This window comes from Pantherophis guttatus, chromosome 2, assembly GCF_059756535.1.
Source record: "Pantherophis guttatus breed Tessera chromosome 2, ASM5975653v1, whole genome shotgun sequence".
Classification (NCBI taxonomy): Eukaryota; Metazoa; Chordata; class Lepidosauria; order Squamata; family Colubridae; genus Pantherophis; species Pantherophis guttatus.
The window spans coordinates 35336987-35353868 of record NC_142064.1 but is presented as its reverse complement, the minus strand read 5'-3'; the positions used below and the strand labels follow the sequence as shown (position 1 = coordinate 35353868).

Genomic DNA, 16882 nt, shown 5'->3' with positions numbered 1-16882 from the left:
ATCTTGCCAAATAAGTGATTTTGAAGTCTAAAGCAGCAGTCCCCAACTTTTTTGCCACCGGTTTCATGAAAGGCAGTTTTTCCACAGACTGGGGAGGGTGGGGGAATGGTTTCAGTTTCGCTTGCTCATCTGCTGCTCACCTCCAGGTATGCAGCCCAGTTTTTAACAGATCATGGACTGGTACCGGTCCTTGCTCAGGGGTTTGGGACCCGTGGTCTACAGCTATTTCTGTTATTAGCTTTACAAGAGAATTTGAAATGGCTGTTCTGCTTATGATATTCTGTTTTTTTATTTTTTTTAAAAAAACAAGGAAAACGGAACATAGTTATATCTGATGAATCAAACTTGAGTGAAGATATGCGTTCCTGTTCACCAGTATTGTTTGACAGTGACACTCTGATTGATAAGCGGACTATTCAGCCATCTTTGCCCTTAGAAGAACAGCAATGCCAACAGTCAAGAGTTCAGTTAAAGTCAGTTGTCTTGGAAACATCAGCTGAGGAAGTTGTAAATGAAATTCGTTTGAGAATTGAACAAAAAACTGGGATGACTGCCAGCGCTGGTAAATACATTTTTATTGTTTAAAACACTGTCAATTCTAGAATAACTCTGTACATATTTACTGTAAGTATGTTCATAAAATACCTGTCGTATTGATTGACTAGAGTTGTATCTGTGATTCTTTGCTGCTATATACTTATCCAACTATATTATATCTATCAAAAAGTGCAAAGCTGAATAATTATGTTTTACTTCTTGTGTGTAGTGTGTTTTAGATTTTATTTCAGTTACATGACTCCTGTCTATATAAGGTTGTACAACTTCTTGGATATGTGCATTGTTTTGGTCCCAGTGGAAATATTGACCATTAAATTATGACTCTGGACTCCATTATTCATAGAATTTGTGCATTTGCGTACGACAACAGAATTGCTTTCATTCTCTCTATTAAGTTGTTGTTTAACTAGGTTATTTTACAATGTTGTTTGGGGGAGAAAGAAGGCTTTACACTTGGAACGTTATGTTCACAACTAACAAAGTTGCAATTATGTAATTTTCATAGATATTACTCAAATATTCTCCCATTCACTACTGCATTGGGCCACAACCAAAGATGGTTAAGATTTACTCCCTCAATTACTTACTCACCTAATCTTTCCACCTACGTTCTCTTCAACATAAATTATATCTGTTGCCTTGATTTTTATCTGGAGGCTGGCTGCAATTAGTGACAGTGACTCAGATATTAGTAAGAATTAGCCCTGATTTTTTCTGAATAAATATAATAATTTGGGTGTAATCAAAGGATGTGAATGTATTGTTTATATTTAGTAAGAGATCTATAATAATTAAGGGAAAGACGTTTGTTCTTACATTATTTGTAGGCAAAGTTTGAAACCAGCAATTATATAATGGCCAAATAACTACTGGTTACTTTTTTGAGGGAGAAATGGTCCTTTGTACAGGATTCAATTGTTTCATACTAGAAGAGTTAGGAATATAAAAATAAAAACTGGTTATAGAAGACTGTATCTTAGGAAACACTAATAACTAATGGTCCTCTAAAAAGCCAAAGAATGTAATGTTGAAAGGAACTTTGGAAGTCATCCAAATCCATGACAGCTGTTCAACCTCTGCTTAAATTATTTCAGTGAAGAACGCATTACTCTTTAAATTGTTTCATCTTTTCTACGTTCTGGAATAACAGAGGTCTTGCAATCAGTCTGAATTGGTCTGAAAGTATAGATTTTGCTGTTCTGTCAATGGATATGATTAAAAACTAACCCGAATAAAAGGACTTAAACACTCACAGGAGACTTAATGCTATTTAAATAGCATACATTTTAATGTAAAACAAATAAATAATGAAGCTGAATATTATCCAAGCATAGCTCAGAGAATGTATCTAGAAAGGCCTGTAATAGTCTGTTCAAATGAAGTTAAATAATATTGTAGGAAAGAAGTAAATGAGATAATGATCTTTTCCTTTTTTCTTAGTCATTTTCTTCTTTCAGTCCAGGCAGGTCCTCTTACCCAAAAAAGCAGTTTATGGGAGCTTGAGACCAGAGAAGGCAAGCAAGCAAGTTTTGTATCTGGAAGTTGATAAGTAACTTAGATAGGAAAGTGCAATTGGTGCTCAAAATCCTTATTATTCATAAAAACTAAATGGGATCAGAGCAGCAGTGACTGATGAGGAAAGAGATTTTGGGGTAGTGATAAACAGTTTTATCAAGGTGTCAACACAGTGTACATTCATTCATGTTAGAGATAATTAGAAATGGTATTAAAAATAGAAACGCCAGTATATTAACACATTTATAAAAATCAGTGGTGTGAGTGTATCTGGAATATTGTGTGCAGTTCTAGTCACTGTACCTTAAAAAGATATGATGGAATTACGCAAAATGCTAAAAAAGATTAAGACATAGTAAGATAAAGAAATTGAGAGGGAAGATTAACATTAACACTATTCATTATTCCTCTCCATGTTTTCTGTCCATGCAAATGAACCTTGCTTTTAGGAGAATCTTACAAACTCCATCCCATTTCAGTCATCCATTTGTTTCAGTTCATTGAGTCTTCCTGCATATATTTGTTTCACATTTCAATCCTCATACTGTCTATATTAGTGTTTTTGTTGAAATACACACTTCCTAAAGTTGCCAAGTTTGAAAAGCTGATTTATATGACTCATCATATTATCACTCATTTTACTCCTTTCATTGCAGTCACTCATTTTTTAATTTAACCCATATTCATAGTTGATAAGAGGCAGGTGACAAAATGTTGGCTTGGAAAGTTTCTATTCTAGAGCTACTAGTTTACATTTTTTTTAGCACACTTGAGGTAAAACTAGGTATTGATTGTGCTTGTGGTATACTGGGCAAAATATAATAGAACTATCCAATATTATGACCGATACTATGACCTTATGTTAACATGGAATACTGAATTCCATGTTAACGTAACATCTGACCTGGCGCCGATCTCATCTGGCTCCTTGGTTTACTGAGGAGCTAAGAGAGATGGAGCGCCGGAAAAGATACCTAGAGAGCAGTTGGAGGGCCAGCCTTTCTGAATCCGACCGGACACTGGTAAGATCTCATATTAAAAATTACCTAGTGGCGATAAAAGCAGCAAAATGTAATTATATTGCTGCTCTTATTGCGTCATCAGATAACCGCCCAGCCGCCCTGTTTAGGGTAATCCGCTCCCTGCTCCACCCAAGGGAACCCCTTGGAGCATAGAGCTGAGGACTTAGTACTATCTGTATGAAAAAATCACTCAGATTCGGGAAGACCTGGACTCCGACTGGGTAGTTTCAGGGGGGATGACTGAGGCAGGTCTTGAGAATGTTATCTAGGATGAGTTTGATCCTGTGACTCCTGAGGACGTGGACAGGATTCTGGGCAGACTGAACGCGACCACATGTTTGTTGGACCCGTGTCCCTCCTGGTTAGTGCTGGTTTCCCGGGAGGAGATTATAAATGCTTCATTGGGTGAGGGTGACTTCCCCGCCGCCTTGAAAGAGGCGGTGGTGAGGCCTTTCCTCAAGAAGCCTTCCCTGGACCCGGCAGTGTTGGCAAATTATCGTCCAGTCTCTAACCTTCACTTTGTGGCGAAGGTTGTTGAGAGTGTGGTTGTGCGACAGCTCCCCCAGCACCTGGATGAAACGACGTATCTGGATCCATTCCAGTTGGGCTTCAGGCCTGGGTACAACACGGAAATGGCATTGGTCGCATTGGTTGATGATCTCTGGAGGGCTCGGGACAGGGTTGCTCCTCTGTCCTGGTCCTATTAGATCTCTCAGCGGCTTTTGATACCATCGACCATGGTATCATGCTGCACCAGTTGGAAGAGTTAGGGGTGGGGGGCACTGTGTTGCGGTGGTTCTCCTCCTTTCTCTCCGACCAGTTGCAGTCTGTGTTGGCAGGGGGGCAGAGGTTGACCCCGAGGCCCCTCATGGGTGCCACAAGGGTCGGTCCTCTCGCCCTTTTTGTTCAACATTTATGTAAAGCCGCTGGACGAGATCATCCATGGTTTTGGGGTGAAGTACCACCAGTACGCTGACGACACTCAGCTGTACATCTCCACCCCAGACCACCCCAACGATGCCCTTGAAGTGATGTCCCGGTGCCTGGAGGCCGTACGGATCTGGAGGGGAGAAACAGGCTCAGGCTCAACCCATCCAGGACCGAGTGGCTGTGGTTTCCGACGTCCCGATATAGTCAGTTGGCACCATCACTGATTATTGGGGACGAATCACTAGCCCCCACAGAGAGGGCTCGCAACTTGGGCGTCCTCCTGGATTCACGGCTGTCTTTAGAAGAGCATTTGACGGCCGTGACTGGAAGGATTTTTCATCAGGTTCGCCTGATTAGCCAGTTGCTAACCTTTCTGGATCGGGACTCCTTACTCACGGTCACTCATGCCCTCGTCACTTCCCGCTTGGACTATTGCAACGCTGTCTACATGGGGCTCCCCTTGAGGAGCACCCGGCGCAGAGTGCGGCCGCACAGGTGGTTATGGAACCGACATGGCATTCCCATGTAACACCTCTCCTGCACGAGCTGCACTGGCTCCCGGTGGTCTTCCGGGTGCGCTTCAAGGTTTTGGTTACCACCTTTAGAGTGCTCCATGGCTTAGGACCTGGTTACCTACGGGACCGCCTGCTGCCACCAATAGCCTCCCACTGGCCGGTACGCTCTCATAGAGAGGGGCTCCTCCGGATGCCGTCAGCCAAACAATGTCGACTGGTGGGCCCTAGGGGGAGAGCCTTCTCTGTGGGGGCACCTACTATCTGGAATGAGCTCCCCCGGAGATACGGAGGATTCCGGATCTGCGCACCTTCTGCTGCGCTCTTAAGATCTTTTTATTCCATCAGGGTGGCCTGGCCTAATCTTTTCCCTTTTTCCCTTTTTAAATGTAAATTTTAATCTGTTTTAAATTACTGGGGTGTTTTAAATCTGTCTTGGGCCAAAATTATTTAATTTGGTTTTATTTTGCTTTTAAATTTTGTATTTATGTGTTTTATCTGTGGCTGTTCACCGCTCTGAGTCCTTTGGGAGTAGGGCAGTATATAAATCAAATAAAACTAAAACTAAACTAAACTGAATGAGATGTAGATATGGCAGTTTGGTAACCTAACCTCTACTTTGCATCATCTACCTGTGAAGTAGCATTTTGTGGAGCGGTACCTATTATGGAGCCACTTTAAGATTGGGCACCCATAATGCCTATGTTTTGATGGCACCCGTGACCCTGCCACAAAAGTATTCTTTATATTCAACTTTCATCTCAAATCTGGATTACTTTGTCTCTTACGTACTATGTAATTGAAGTTGGAAAGTGATAATTCTTTTTTGTTTCTGTTTGATTTTTTTTTTTTCAATTAATTGTAGGCATTGCTCCAAACATGATTTTGGCAAAAATGTGCAGTGATAAAAATAAACCTAATGGCCAGTATAGAATCCCTCCAGAAAGAGGTGCTGTGATGGACTTCATCAAAAATTTAGCTATTAGAAAGGTGAAAAAATTGATTTATTTAATGTTACTACTTTTATGAATGTTGTATTCAGGAAATAGTTTTGATGTTTAATTTTTTATCAACAATTTTATCTTCTATATCTGCCACTTAAGATATTACACTGCCCTCCATGGTCATGTGACTGGATTTTGAGCAGTTAGTAATCAGCTCACATTTACAACCACGTTTCATGTAATCACTATATGATTTGCTTAATGACCGCTCTAACAACTGGTCAAAAAATCAGTTACTGTCCCATAGTGCCTCACTTACATATGTCAGTGCAGAGCAATACAACAAATTTGCCAGCTACGTGCAGCAGTTTACCAAGCTATGTAATTATTTCTGTTACTTTCAGTTTCCAAGGTGATCGTTAATAATAGATGATAACGGGATATATATTGAAACTGTTAAAATTAAGATTTCACATTAAAACTTCCTGTTTCACTGGTATATAATTCCTTCTCATTTAGGTACCAGGCATAGGAAAAGTAACAGAGAAAATGCTAAAAGCTTTGGAAATAGAGACTTGCACAGAACTGTTCCAGCAGAGGGCTCTGATTTCTCTTCTATTTTCTGAAACATCCTCCCATCATTTTCTTGAAATCTCTCTTGGTTTGGGTTCCACACATTTGGAAAGGTATTTTATACAAAATGTACTTTATCCTTATTTTACTTGTTTTCTAAATATTTCATTAATTGGTTGCATTTCACATGAAATTAATAATGACTGTATTATTCAAATTTATCTGTAATCTAGCCTTGTTTTTATTCTAATTCCCAGTTGAATTGCAGAATTTTAGGGCTTTCCCTCAACTCTTCTAAGATCCTTTAGTCTAAAATAGATAACATATATTTGTAACTTTAAAAAATATTCAGTGAAGTACTTCAATTTTCAATATTGAAAAATATTTTCAAATTGTTGAGTAAATTCAGTTCCATCATGTTCTAACAAAAGATAAACTTTTTTATAAAGACAGAGTGATATTGAATACTTACAAAAATGAGGACATTTACTAATATTTCTTACCTTTGCTTTATCCTGCTTTTCAGAGAACTGTTTTTGTCTGACTTTTAGTAATTATTTTTCCATTGCTTTTTTTTTTCGTGATGAGTGTGTGTCTGCTCATAAAATTTGACACTTACTTTATTGGGAGCTAACCTTTGAAATTTAGCACTCTTGAACATTCTTTCTTTTTTTTAAGGGACGGGGAAAGAAAAAGTATGAGTACAGAAAGGTATGTACTCAAAAATATATCAAGTGTAAACATCTCGCCTCTTAAATGCATTTAAATATACTATGTGGTTGCCCCCCAATGATGCAAGAAATACCAATATAATGCCAAAAATTTGCCAAATAAAATTTGGTGTTACCTGAATATGGATTAGCTTATTTGTTTGTTCATTTATTTATTATTTGTCTTCATTGCCCAACATTCATAAATAGAAGAAGCATTCATAAGTAGAAAAAAAGATAAAAACAGCTAAAACTCTGTCCACATAAAGATAATAGATAGTATAAAGATAATAGATAATAGACATTTAATCCAAATACTGGTACCAGCACACTTTTCCCATCATGTAAAAGAGATACTGGTTCTTTGGAAATAAAAATTATGTAACTGAACCTCTTTTGAGACATTCTTCTAAAAACTTTTTCCTATTAGAATAGTAATACCAAATATAATTATTGTGACTGTGCCAAGAAGACCTAAGATAAAAATAGAATTTTCCCTCCATATCTAGAGATGCTGCTTCCAGCAGGGACAGCCATCTGATACAGGAGAAAAGTTCAACTGATCCAAACAGAGGAAGATCTGATTTTCATTGATTCCTCTTCCTTAATAAGCTGTCTATACCCTTTGAAAATCAGAAGAGTATTAGGTAACCCTCTGAAATAGTCAAGGAGAAGATACCAAGAAATTGTGATCATTCTCTTGACCCAGCCCCTAATAAGCTTTACGAGCTTATTTACATTCAATTAATAATTCCATCAAGTAGAATTAAATGTTGGATCGCCAAAGAACCAAAATTTATTTTTCATTGTGCAGTTTTTTTAAAACCAAAATCATTATTGGATGTTTTTAATAAATAAAAAGATTTGAACTGGATCAAGACTAATTTGTTATAATTAGGTACTATTGAAATAATTGTAAAAGCAGTGTCTAACTTTAGTGCAAACTAAATGAGACAACTGGTCTTGATCCAATTCTAAATCTGACATCCACTATTAAATGGAAGCTGGACTGTTACATTTGTCCCAAAGTTTAACTTTTAATATTTACCATAACAGGCACAGTAAATCATATTTGGCTTTTAATTTTTGTGTAGTAAGTATGTAGCATCTATTATAAGCTGAAACATTCATTTTTTAATGCTGCAGTGGATTTAAAGAACTGTTTTTGTATTGTTCAATAGATTTTTGCAAATATTTTCTGCTTAGTTTAAACTTGCTTGGATAATCTGTCAAGAACAGAACATGCTGAGGTTTTCTTCTCTCTTGGCAGGACATTTAATGAAATAAGTGCATCAGAACAATACAGGTTATGTCAAGAACTCTGCAGTGACCTTGCTCAGGATTTGAAAAAGGAAGGACTTAAAGTAGGTAACTTTGTACCTTCTATATTTCTCCTATTTATTAGCAGTCACATCTTCTATATTTATTGGTGTATTGTTTTGATGGGAAATACTTTTTATTTGTCTGCATTCCTCTTGGTTGTAGGAATTTAGATAGCATAGAATTTATGCTGAGGGTGAAGATGATTTATTAGATTTACAGGCAATCACTGAGTTAAAAACGAGTTCAGTTCCTAATTCTGTCTTTAACTTAAATTTATATATAAGATGGAACGTGTACTTACAAATGGACTGCCTATTGATAAAAATGCTATATGGTCCCGGTTCTCCTTCATTGACCTGATCTTCCTCTTCACCTTTACTGCAAGATACTTCTCAGGAGCTATAGGGACTATAAATCAGTGATGGGTTGTCCCCGGTTCGTACCGGTTCTATAGAACCGGTAGTAACACCGGCGGGAGGCCCTGCCCACTGACCCTGACGTCATGAAAATGCTTCTGCACTTGCACAGAAGAGCGTGCATGTGGCCCCGTTACAAACTGGTAGTAAAGGTAAGTAGAACCCACCCCTGCTATAGATCATTGGTAGACATTTGGCTTTTCATGTTGATTTCTCAGGTTTAATTCCTAGCTGCAAAATAATTCATTGAAATTCTGGAGAAATGTTAAATGGAGCAATGGTTTAGACACAGTTTATGGTAAATTTCAGTGTTTCTATGCAAGAACATGGAGACTTATTTCTTGAATCATGAAACTTATAAAAAAAAGTTGTTGTTGCCAAAGAAGGAAAGGAATTTAGTATTGCACAAATAACTAACTCCCTTGGAAGTTCACTTCTCAACTCAAAAAAAAAAAAAAAAAAGTCTCACACCCTTTTTTTCTATTTGTTTTGACCAAAAATTCTACTTGAGCATTAAAAATTAAGTCTGTTCCTATTTGTTCTGCTCTGGCTTTCATTTTTTGGACATGATTGCTTATTGTCAATAATGCAAAATACAGAACGCAGAGGTTTGTCTTACAAACAGTGGTTTATATACAAGTCATATATATATATATACATACACGTGCTAAGCAATGCTAGGCAAGCAATCAGTCTTCAACTCTACATGGAGAGCTACAATGCAGAGGAGAATGATACATGAGGATAGTGAGAGAGAGAGAGATGCCCTCTAATGGCCTCTCTTATATAGGCAGCTTCTTAAAGGACAATAACCCTGCTGACTCATCCTCAGTCTTAAAGGGCTGGTCAGCTTTAAATCATCATTACCCTGACCCTTATGAAGAATCAGAGTGCAGAGATTTTTTGTAAGATTTGAACTGAACAAAACAAGACATTAAAATAATCAGTTGCTTAACGGTCTTAAATATAAAGAAATAATGAAGATAAGATACAATTTCTGTATTTCAGATTATAGCAGCTTCAGAAAAATTGTCTATTGTTTTTAATAGGCTAGAACCATAACTTTAAAATTGAAGAACGTGAACTTTGAAGTGAAAACAAGAGCTAATTCAGTACTTTCTGCAGTTTCTACTGAAGGTGAAATATTTGCTATAGCTAAAGATTTGCTTAAATCAGAAATGGAGATTGTGGCCCCAGAACCTTTACGTTTAAGATTAATGGGTAAATATCATTTCATATAATTATGCTGAGTATTGGCTTGTATAATTATGTCAGATATTGCTAATTATTTGAGTGAAATGAAAGTTTTGATCAATATGCAATTGCTGTTAAACTTTGTTCTTATACACTACTATTATACTTTTACAATTAAATGGTTATTGAAAGTTCCTCAAATCAACATTTCTTCACTGTTCATTGTTAGAATATATGTTTAAAATATGATTCCTTTACTGTCCCCTTCAAAAAACAGTTGTATTCTTAACACTTTCCCATTATCAAAAGAACATTTGGTGCTTCACGTACAGTATGCCTCATTACTTAATTTTTATCCAAATTTAAGCATGTGAAACTGAATGGATAAAACTGTCTTTCTCTTTGTCTCTATTCCCACCATGATTCTTCTAGGGGTAGGTTGTTCCAATGGGGAATCATTCCTATATATGTCTATGTGAAGCAGACTGCAATTCAGCATTTGTTGTTTTGATTTTATTTTTAAACACTTATCTTTTTGTGGCTTGTCTGTCATATTCAGGTGTAAGAGCATCAGGCTTTTTAACTGAAGAAGAAAAAAAATACCATCAGAAGAGCATTGTTAATTTCTTAGGACCAGGAAAACAAGCCTGTGCTTTTAAGAAAGCTGTCAACATTTTCCCAAAAGTATCTGAAGGAGAAAGCTTTTTCAATAAAAAGAGAGCTACAAGAGAGCAAACCAATCAAGGGATATTTTTAAATGAATCTTCAAACAAGAAGAGTCTACAAGATACAATGTCAACAATAGCTTCAGGAGAACAAAGAAAGGATGATGAACACCAGATCTTTATTTGCCCTATTTGCTTTGAGGAGCAGCAAGATAGCACTTTAGAAACATTTAATAGACATATTGATATGTGCCTTACTGGAACAAAAGAAAAAGAAAATGCAGAAATTACTGATAATAGCAAATCATTGAAAAATGATCCTCCTGTGGATATAGAAAAAAAAGAAGAGATGAAAGTTAAAATAAGTAAACCACCAGTGAATGAGAAATCAACAAATATAGTTGATTGTGGTTCTGAAAGTAGCAAAGATGTTTTACCTAAATGCCTAGTTCATAAACAGAATGAGAATGGATGTGGTCCTTCAAATGCTTCGGTATCTGAAATGCATGCTAAGGATGATTTGTCTTCCGGAGCCTTGTTAATAGATAAAGAAGAGTCAGGAAGTAATTTGCAAAGTTTTTCTGGCATTACTGAAAATGTTTTTGTTTGTCCAGTTTGCAACATAGAACAAAAAACAAAGGATCTTGCCTTGTTTAATAGGCACGTGGATGTTTGTTTAAACAAAGGCATTATCGAGCAGTTGACAGAAAAATCAGGTAATGATGAGCCTTTTACTAATCATTTCAATAAAAAATGTTAAACTCATCTTTTTGGAATGTTAAACGAAGTGCAGAACGCAAATTTATATGAGGTTTCTATAAAGGAGTTGACTGTTTCTACATTTTGTGTAGAAAGAAGCTGATGTTTCTGTAGAAAAATAAATGGTATTTTGTAAATTGTAACAATTTAGTTTTTAAATGCAAGAAACATAAACATTGCTGGGCTCTTGCCATACACAGATTACGCAGGAGCTATGCAACAGTCTGTCCTATAACTCATTTATCACTTGTCATTGGAAATATAGACTATCTGCATTTGTTAAAAGGGCAAATATTTATTTTTCCTTCCCAAGCGAAAATGATATAAATAGGGGGAAAGAACAAAATAGCTAGAGAAAAGTCATGGTTTATATAAGAGTTTATGAACAGTTTATAAACAATTTCTGTGGAGGAGGAGGAGAAAACAATAGTAGATGTTTTTGTTAATTCCCATTTGTTAATCATAATTCTACTGGAATACATTTTTGCTTTCAGTTTAAAAATGTTAAGTAATTTTTTTTCCAGAAATCTTAGATAGAGGACAATATAATACAAACTTTTCAGCAGGAACAAAAAGGTAAGCTCTGAGTGAGTGTTAATAGAATATTTGAATATTTAGAATATATTAATGTCAAAACATTTTGTTGTTGTGGCTGTTTAATTAGAAATATGTGTTTTTTTCTTTTCAGATCTGGAACAATAATTCCCCAATCAACATCCAAAAAAGTCAAGTCAGGCAATACTAGGTGTACTATAGAATCATTTTTCAAATGAACACAATTAATTAATTTAATTATTGTTATGGTACAGAGGCTTAGAATGAAATATGTCACTTGGGCCTTATGTATTGTGTATAAATTATGTAACTTTAAAGAATTATATAAAATATAATTCTATAAAGTTATAGATTATATTACGTATGTATATTGCATATATATGATTTTGCACCAGCTAACCCATCATTTTATTTCAGATGCACAACCTCATATTTTAAAGAATGCATGAAATGTATGGAAGTTGACTTTTAAAACTGATAAGCATATTGTTATTTATTAAGGAAAATCAAGTACTTATAAAAGCCAGTTCTTCTTTGAATAATATGATGGTAATGGCTGTTATCTTCACAACTCTTAGATAGGAAGGGAAAGGGGAAGAATTTGGATTTTATTTAAAAATTAAAACTTGTCCTTTATAGATCAGGCACTATTATAAAATTTTAAGACTTGATTTGCTTTCCTCTTTTCTGTATAAAAATATTAGGAAACGTGGAATATTTAGTACCCAAAATTCAGACACAATTTTTGTACAAACATGTGGCACTTCTAGCCTTTGTTAATTGAAGCAGGAACTTTTTGACTGTCCATTGGTGGACAAAATTTTATGTACTACATATAATAGATGATATTAGTAAATCAGGCTAAATAAACTTACATATCCTGAATAGAGCTACTGGACTGGAACGCCCATCGTTACATGAGTCATCACATGACTGTTTCTGATTTTATGACTGTTGTCAGGGTTTTTATGTGAGTCTGGCTTCCCCCACTGATTTTGCTTGTCAGAAACTGGCTGGGAAGGTCACAAATGGTAATCACATGACCTTGGGATACTGCAACTGTTGTTAAATACATGCCAGTTGCCAAGCTCTCAAATCATGATCATGTGACCATGGGGATGCTGCAATAGTCATAAATGTGAGGACCAGATGTTAGTCACTTTTGTCAGAACTTTGAATAGTTGCTAGACACATGGTCGTAAATTGAGGACTATAATGGTACCTCAGTACTTGACTGTTACAAAACTCATTTGGTACTCAAGGCATTTTGAAGTTAAAATGTCCCGGTACTCATTTGTTTAGTACTCAACGCACTGTGATAGAAAAACAGGGAGAGTCACAGAGGGCGGATAGGAAGTTAGCCATGCTAGGAAGGTTGCTGCAAAAGGAAGAGGGGGATGGCTGCAGAGAGCAGACAGGAAGTCGGTCATGCTGGGAAGATCACTGATATAGGAAAAGGGACAGACAGAAAGTCCTTCCCGCCTGAAACAAAGGGTCATGTGGTAAGTCATGGGGGTTGTTTGGCACTTATTATTTTTAGTACTCATCATACCTCCCAAAACAAATGAACAATGAGTACTTGTATTTACTTAGATTTTAAATTGTTTCCAAAAAATAAATTGCCGTTATATAATATAGATTTATATGAAGTTCAAATTGTAATTGAGCACAAGCTGAATATGCATCATCAGTGTGATGCAGTTGCTAAAAAGACAAATGTAATTTCATGTTGCATCCCTAAAAATCTAGTTTTCATTTCAGGAAAAAAATTGTTCCAATATATTCTGTGTTGGCCAGATTCCATCTTGAGTACCCCCTTTGTGCCCAGGTGTCAGACAAATTCATAGAACATGGAAGAGATATAGAGAAATGCAGTGAAGATAATCAGGAAATCAAAAAATAAGTCTTAAGAGGTGAGATGGAAATTGAGAAAAGAAAATATATTAAATGTGGATGGGAGGGAGCAGATTCAGTTGCACTTTTGAAGTACTTGAAGGATGTTACATAGAAAATCAAGATATATGTATCAGAATGCAAGACATCGAATAAATGATCAAAAGTTATAGGAATTCAGATTCCTGTTAAGTAGTGAAATAATTTTCTACTACAGTATTAAGAGCAGTTCATTGCAGGAGTAAATTACCATAGGACCTAGTGAGTTTGAACTCTCCTTTAAACAGAAGCTAGGGGTCTATTTCTTTGAAATCCTGCACTGAGACGGACTCCATGGTCTAAATGAGCCTGGCAACTTTATGATTCTGTGGAGTTTGTGTGCTTTAAAATAATTTCATTTGTAATTTATTCAATGTAATTTATTTTGCGAAATAATTTTAATCTAAGATGCATTTTCCCAAAAATTGTGATACTGTTTTTTTAATTGTAAAACTCAAGATAAAGATGTAATGTAAAATAAATACACATTGATGAAATTGTAGTTTGCATTTTCTCTTATTAACCATAAATATACTTGTTTCAGTTTTTCCAATTCTGTATGGCTGGTTCATGCTTTAGTCAAAGACTAATTAATGCCTCACTGTTTTTGTCTTCAGCTGAGTTCCTAACCATCTTAAGCCAGTCGGCGCATTTGTAATTTTGTTAGGTTAAAAGGTTGGCTTATGAGTGCTGGCTAATCACAGAATGTCCATTTATTAGCAAATGAAACGGTGAGGCTATTCTATACCATCACTTCTAGAAACCATGATTGACTTTATACAGCAGTCTGCTCTGTTTATATTTTCAGGATAATAGGAGACACTTTCATACTGGGGTATTGTACAGGCACCTGGAAAATAAAACAGTTGCAAAATGGAAAAGCTGCAACCATTTCTGAACAGATAGGCAGCAACATCCTGGGGTGCTGATGCTAACACCCTATGAACAACAGCCTTGGCTTTGTCCCAGAGATGCTTTTTCAAGAGGCACCTTTCATGCCTTCAGCTTTGAAGAAGCTTCTTGGATGAGAACCAAAAGAAGCTTCTTGGATGAGAAGCGAAACGTCTTCAAAGAAAAACAAGGAAGTCCAGTTGCCTCTTGAAAAAAAAAACACCTTTGGGACAATCATGATCTGGATGACTGAGAATCTGCATAGACATTGCCTTGGCTTTGGTTTACTTCAGAGCGGAATATTGTGCCAGCATGTGGCTTAATGGAGACTACACCCAAATGGTTAATGTCCAACTCCATCAGACAATATGTATCATCTCTGGCACATTGCATTCTGTTCCTATGCACTGATTACCATACTTAGTAATATCATACCACCCACATTAGAAGACAACAAGCTCTCATTTGGCTATGGTTAAGGATGCTGATCAACAAGGCCTTCCCTATCCATCAGAACAATGCACAGTCCATCACAAGATTGAAATCCCATAGGCCAGCATGGAAAACAGCTATTCACTGAATATCTACCCAGTTTAACCTGCGAATGCCTGGAGAGAGGAATGGGCCAAGGTACCTTCTTAGGGCTTAACCATTAGCGATAACTCTACCAAGCCATTTGGTTTTGACCTATCTTGCTCAGTCTAGACAAAATTGAACAAAATTAATTGTGATACTGGAAGAACTGCCTCTGCCCTGTATCAGTGGGAATGGAAAGATTCCCCTTGTTGCAATTGTGGTGCTGATATGCAAACTATTAACCATATTGTGCAACATTGCCCACGACTTGCATTTTCTGGTTCCCTGGAAGATCAGCAAGAAGCAGCCTGCATAGCTGAATTGGACATCCAGTTGTGAGGCCACTGCCATACCCCCATAGAGGTTTTGAATATAATTACATGGATTGTATGTATGTGTTTACTTCCCTTCCATCATGTTATCATACACTAAATAATAATAATTATACAGGCAGCCACTTTCATCTACATGGGGCTGAGAAACAACTTGAATATGAAGAAAATGCCTGAGGCTGGAATTTTGTTGTGAATAATTATAAATTCTGATTTTTTAAAATTTATAAATAAATAATCTAAATTGACTAAGTAGACTAGGAAGCACACTAGATAATGAAATGGGACACTACTCCTGTCCTTGCATTAGTGCTCTATCTATGTTGAGGACCAAAGACTGATTGAAAGAGAGATAGATTGATAGATTGGCTAAGGGATTACAAAATTGTAAAAAGGGAGGTTTTTTTATTCTTTTTTAAAGTTCTTGATCAGTCAACTAGCCCGATGTCTTAAAAACAGAAATAAAACTAGCAAATTAGACACACTAAACTTCAAGCACTCACTGTTAGCTACAGGCACCAGAAATTGCATGCAGAGGAATTAACAAGTGGCATAAATTTAAGATTAAAATTCAAGGCGCTGATCAAATGATTAACAAAATATGCAGCATCTGAGCAATGCACAGAGATAATCTACAGAACCTTTCATTCTTATAATTAAAATAACTGAAAAATGGGCACACACCATTCTTTCTACTATCCAGTTTTAAATACATTATGTTTTTCTGCTTTTGCCCAATTGAAAACAGATGAATTGTAATTCTGTATGGCCTGCATATCTCAAATATATATGTGTTTATTGGAAACTTGTAGCTGTTTTATAAAACTGTAGCGCTATAAAAATGGTATTAAAAGTTATGGTTAGTATTTAAAATGATTTAACAAAGAATTGGGAACAATTAGTCTGAATGAATTCCCTGAAATACTATTTCCTGTTTGCTTTTTCAGAATGGCCCTTTTAAAAACAAGCCTACTGTATTTGATTTATTGGATTCTAAATGTGTTTACTTTAGCATGATTTAGATAAGTGAAATTGTTAGCAGAAAGCATACAGGTTGCTGCTCAATTGCTTCCCCCTAGATGTTTTCATCTAGTTCAATCTTCCCATATTTTTCATATATATAAAATAAAGTAGAATACAATGATATGAATGTTTATATAATATATATTTTTGTTGTAAGATATTTGTAAGCATAAGTAATGGATTAAAACTATCTAATAGTTTTAATGCAACTGTTTCTTGGATAACTATTTTTATGTACAAATATGAATCATTCACAAATGTATTTACTTTCATGCTGAGTCATTTTTGTCAACATTTATTTAGAGGGCGGAAAATTAGCAGTTTTATTCACTAAAACCGTGCATGGATCTTAATTTCAACCATGAAGTAGTCCAACCTTGGGTCAGGAGCAAGTGATGTACAGCCGTAGTAGTAGTAGTAGTAGTAGTAGTAGTAGTAGTAGTAGTAGTAGT

The 16882-nt window shown here is 36.0% G+C and overlaps 1 protein-coding gene across 7 annotated transcripts in view; it reads left to right on the top strand.

The window, feature by feature from the left end:
- The window catches only part of POLK (DNA polymerase kappa), a 34250-nt gene extending 20145 nt beyond the window's left edge, over window positions 1-14105 (top strand). For all 7 annotated transcript variants that reach the window (XM_087885817.1, XM_087885812.1, XM_087885816.1 and 4 more), the window contains 9 exons: window positions 311-562; window positions 5403-5527; window positions 6001-6167; window positions 6733-6765; window positions 8035-8128; window positions 9553-9724; window positions 10257-11078; window positions 11646-11697; window positions 11810-14105. In XM_087885817.1, coding sequence (XP_087741943.1) covers window positions 311-562; window positions 5403-5527; window positions 6001-6167; window positions 6733-6765; window positions 8035-8128; window positions 9553-9724; window positions 10257-11078; window positions 11646-11697; window positions 11810-11894 — 1802 coding nt within the window. In that variant the 3' untranslated portion in view covers window positions 11895-14105. The remainder of the gene's footprint in view (window positions 1-310; window positions 563-5402; window positions 5528-6000; window positions 6168-6732; window positions 6766-8034; window positions 8129-9552; window positions 9725-10256; window positions 11079-11645; window positions 11698-11809) is intronic.
- The last annotated feature ends 2777 nt before the right edge of the window (window positions 14106-16882 follow it).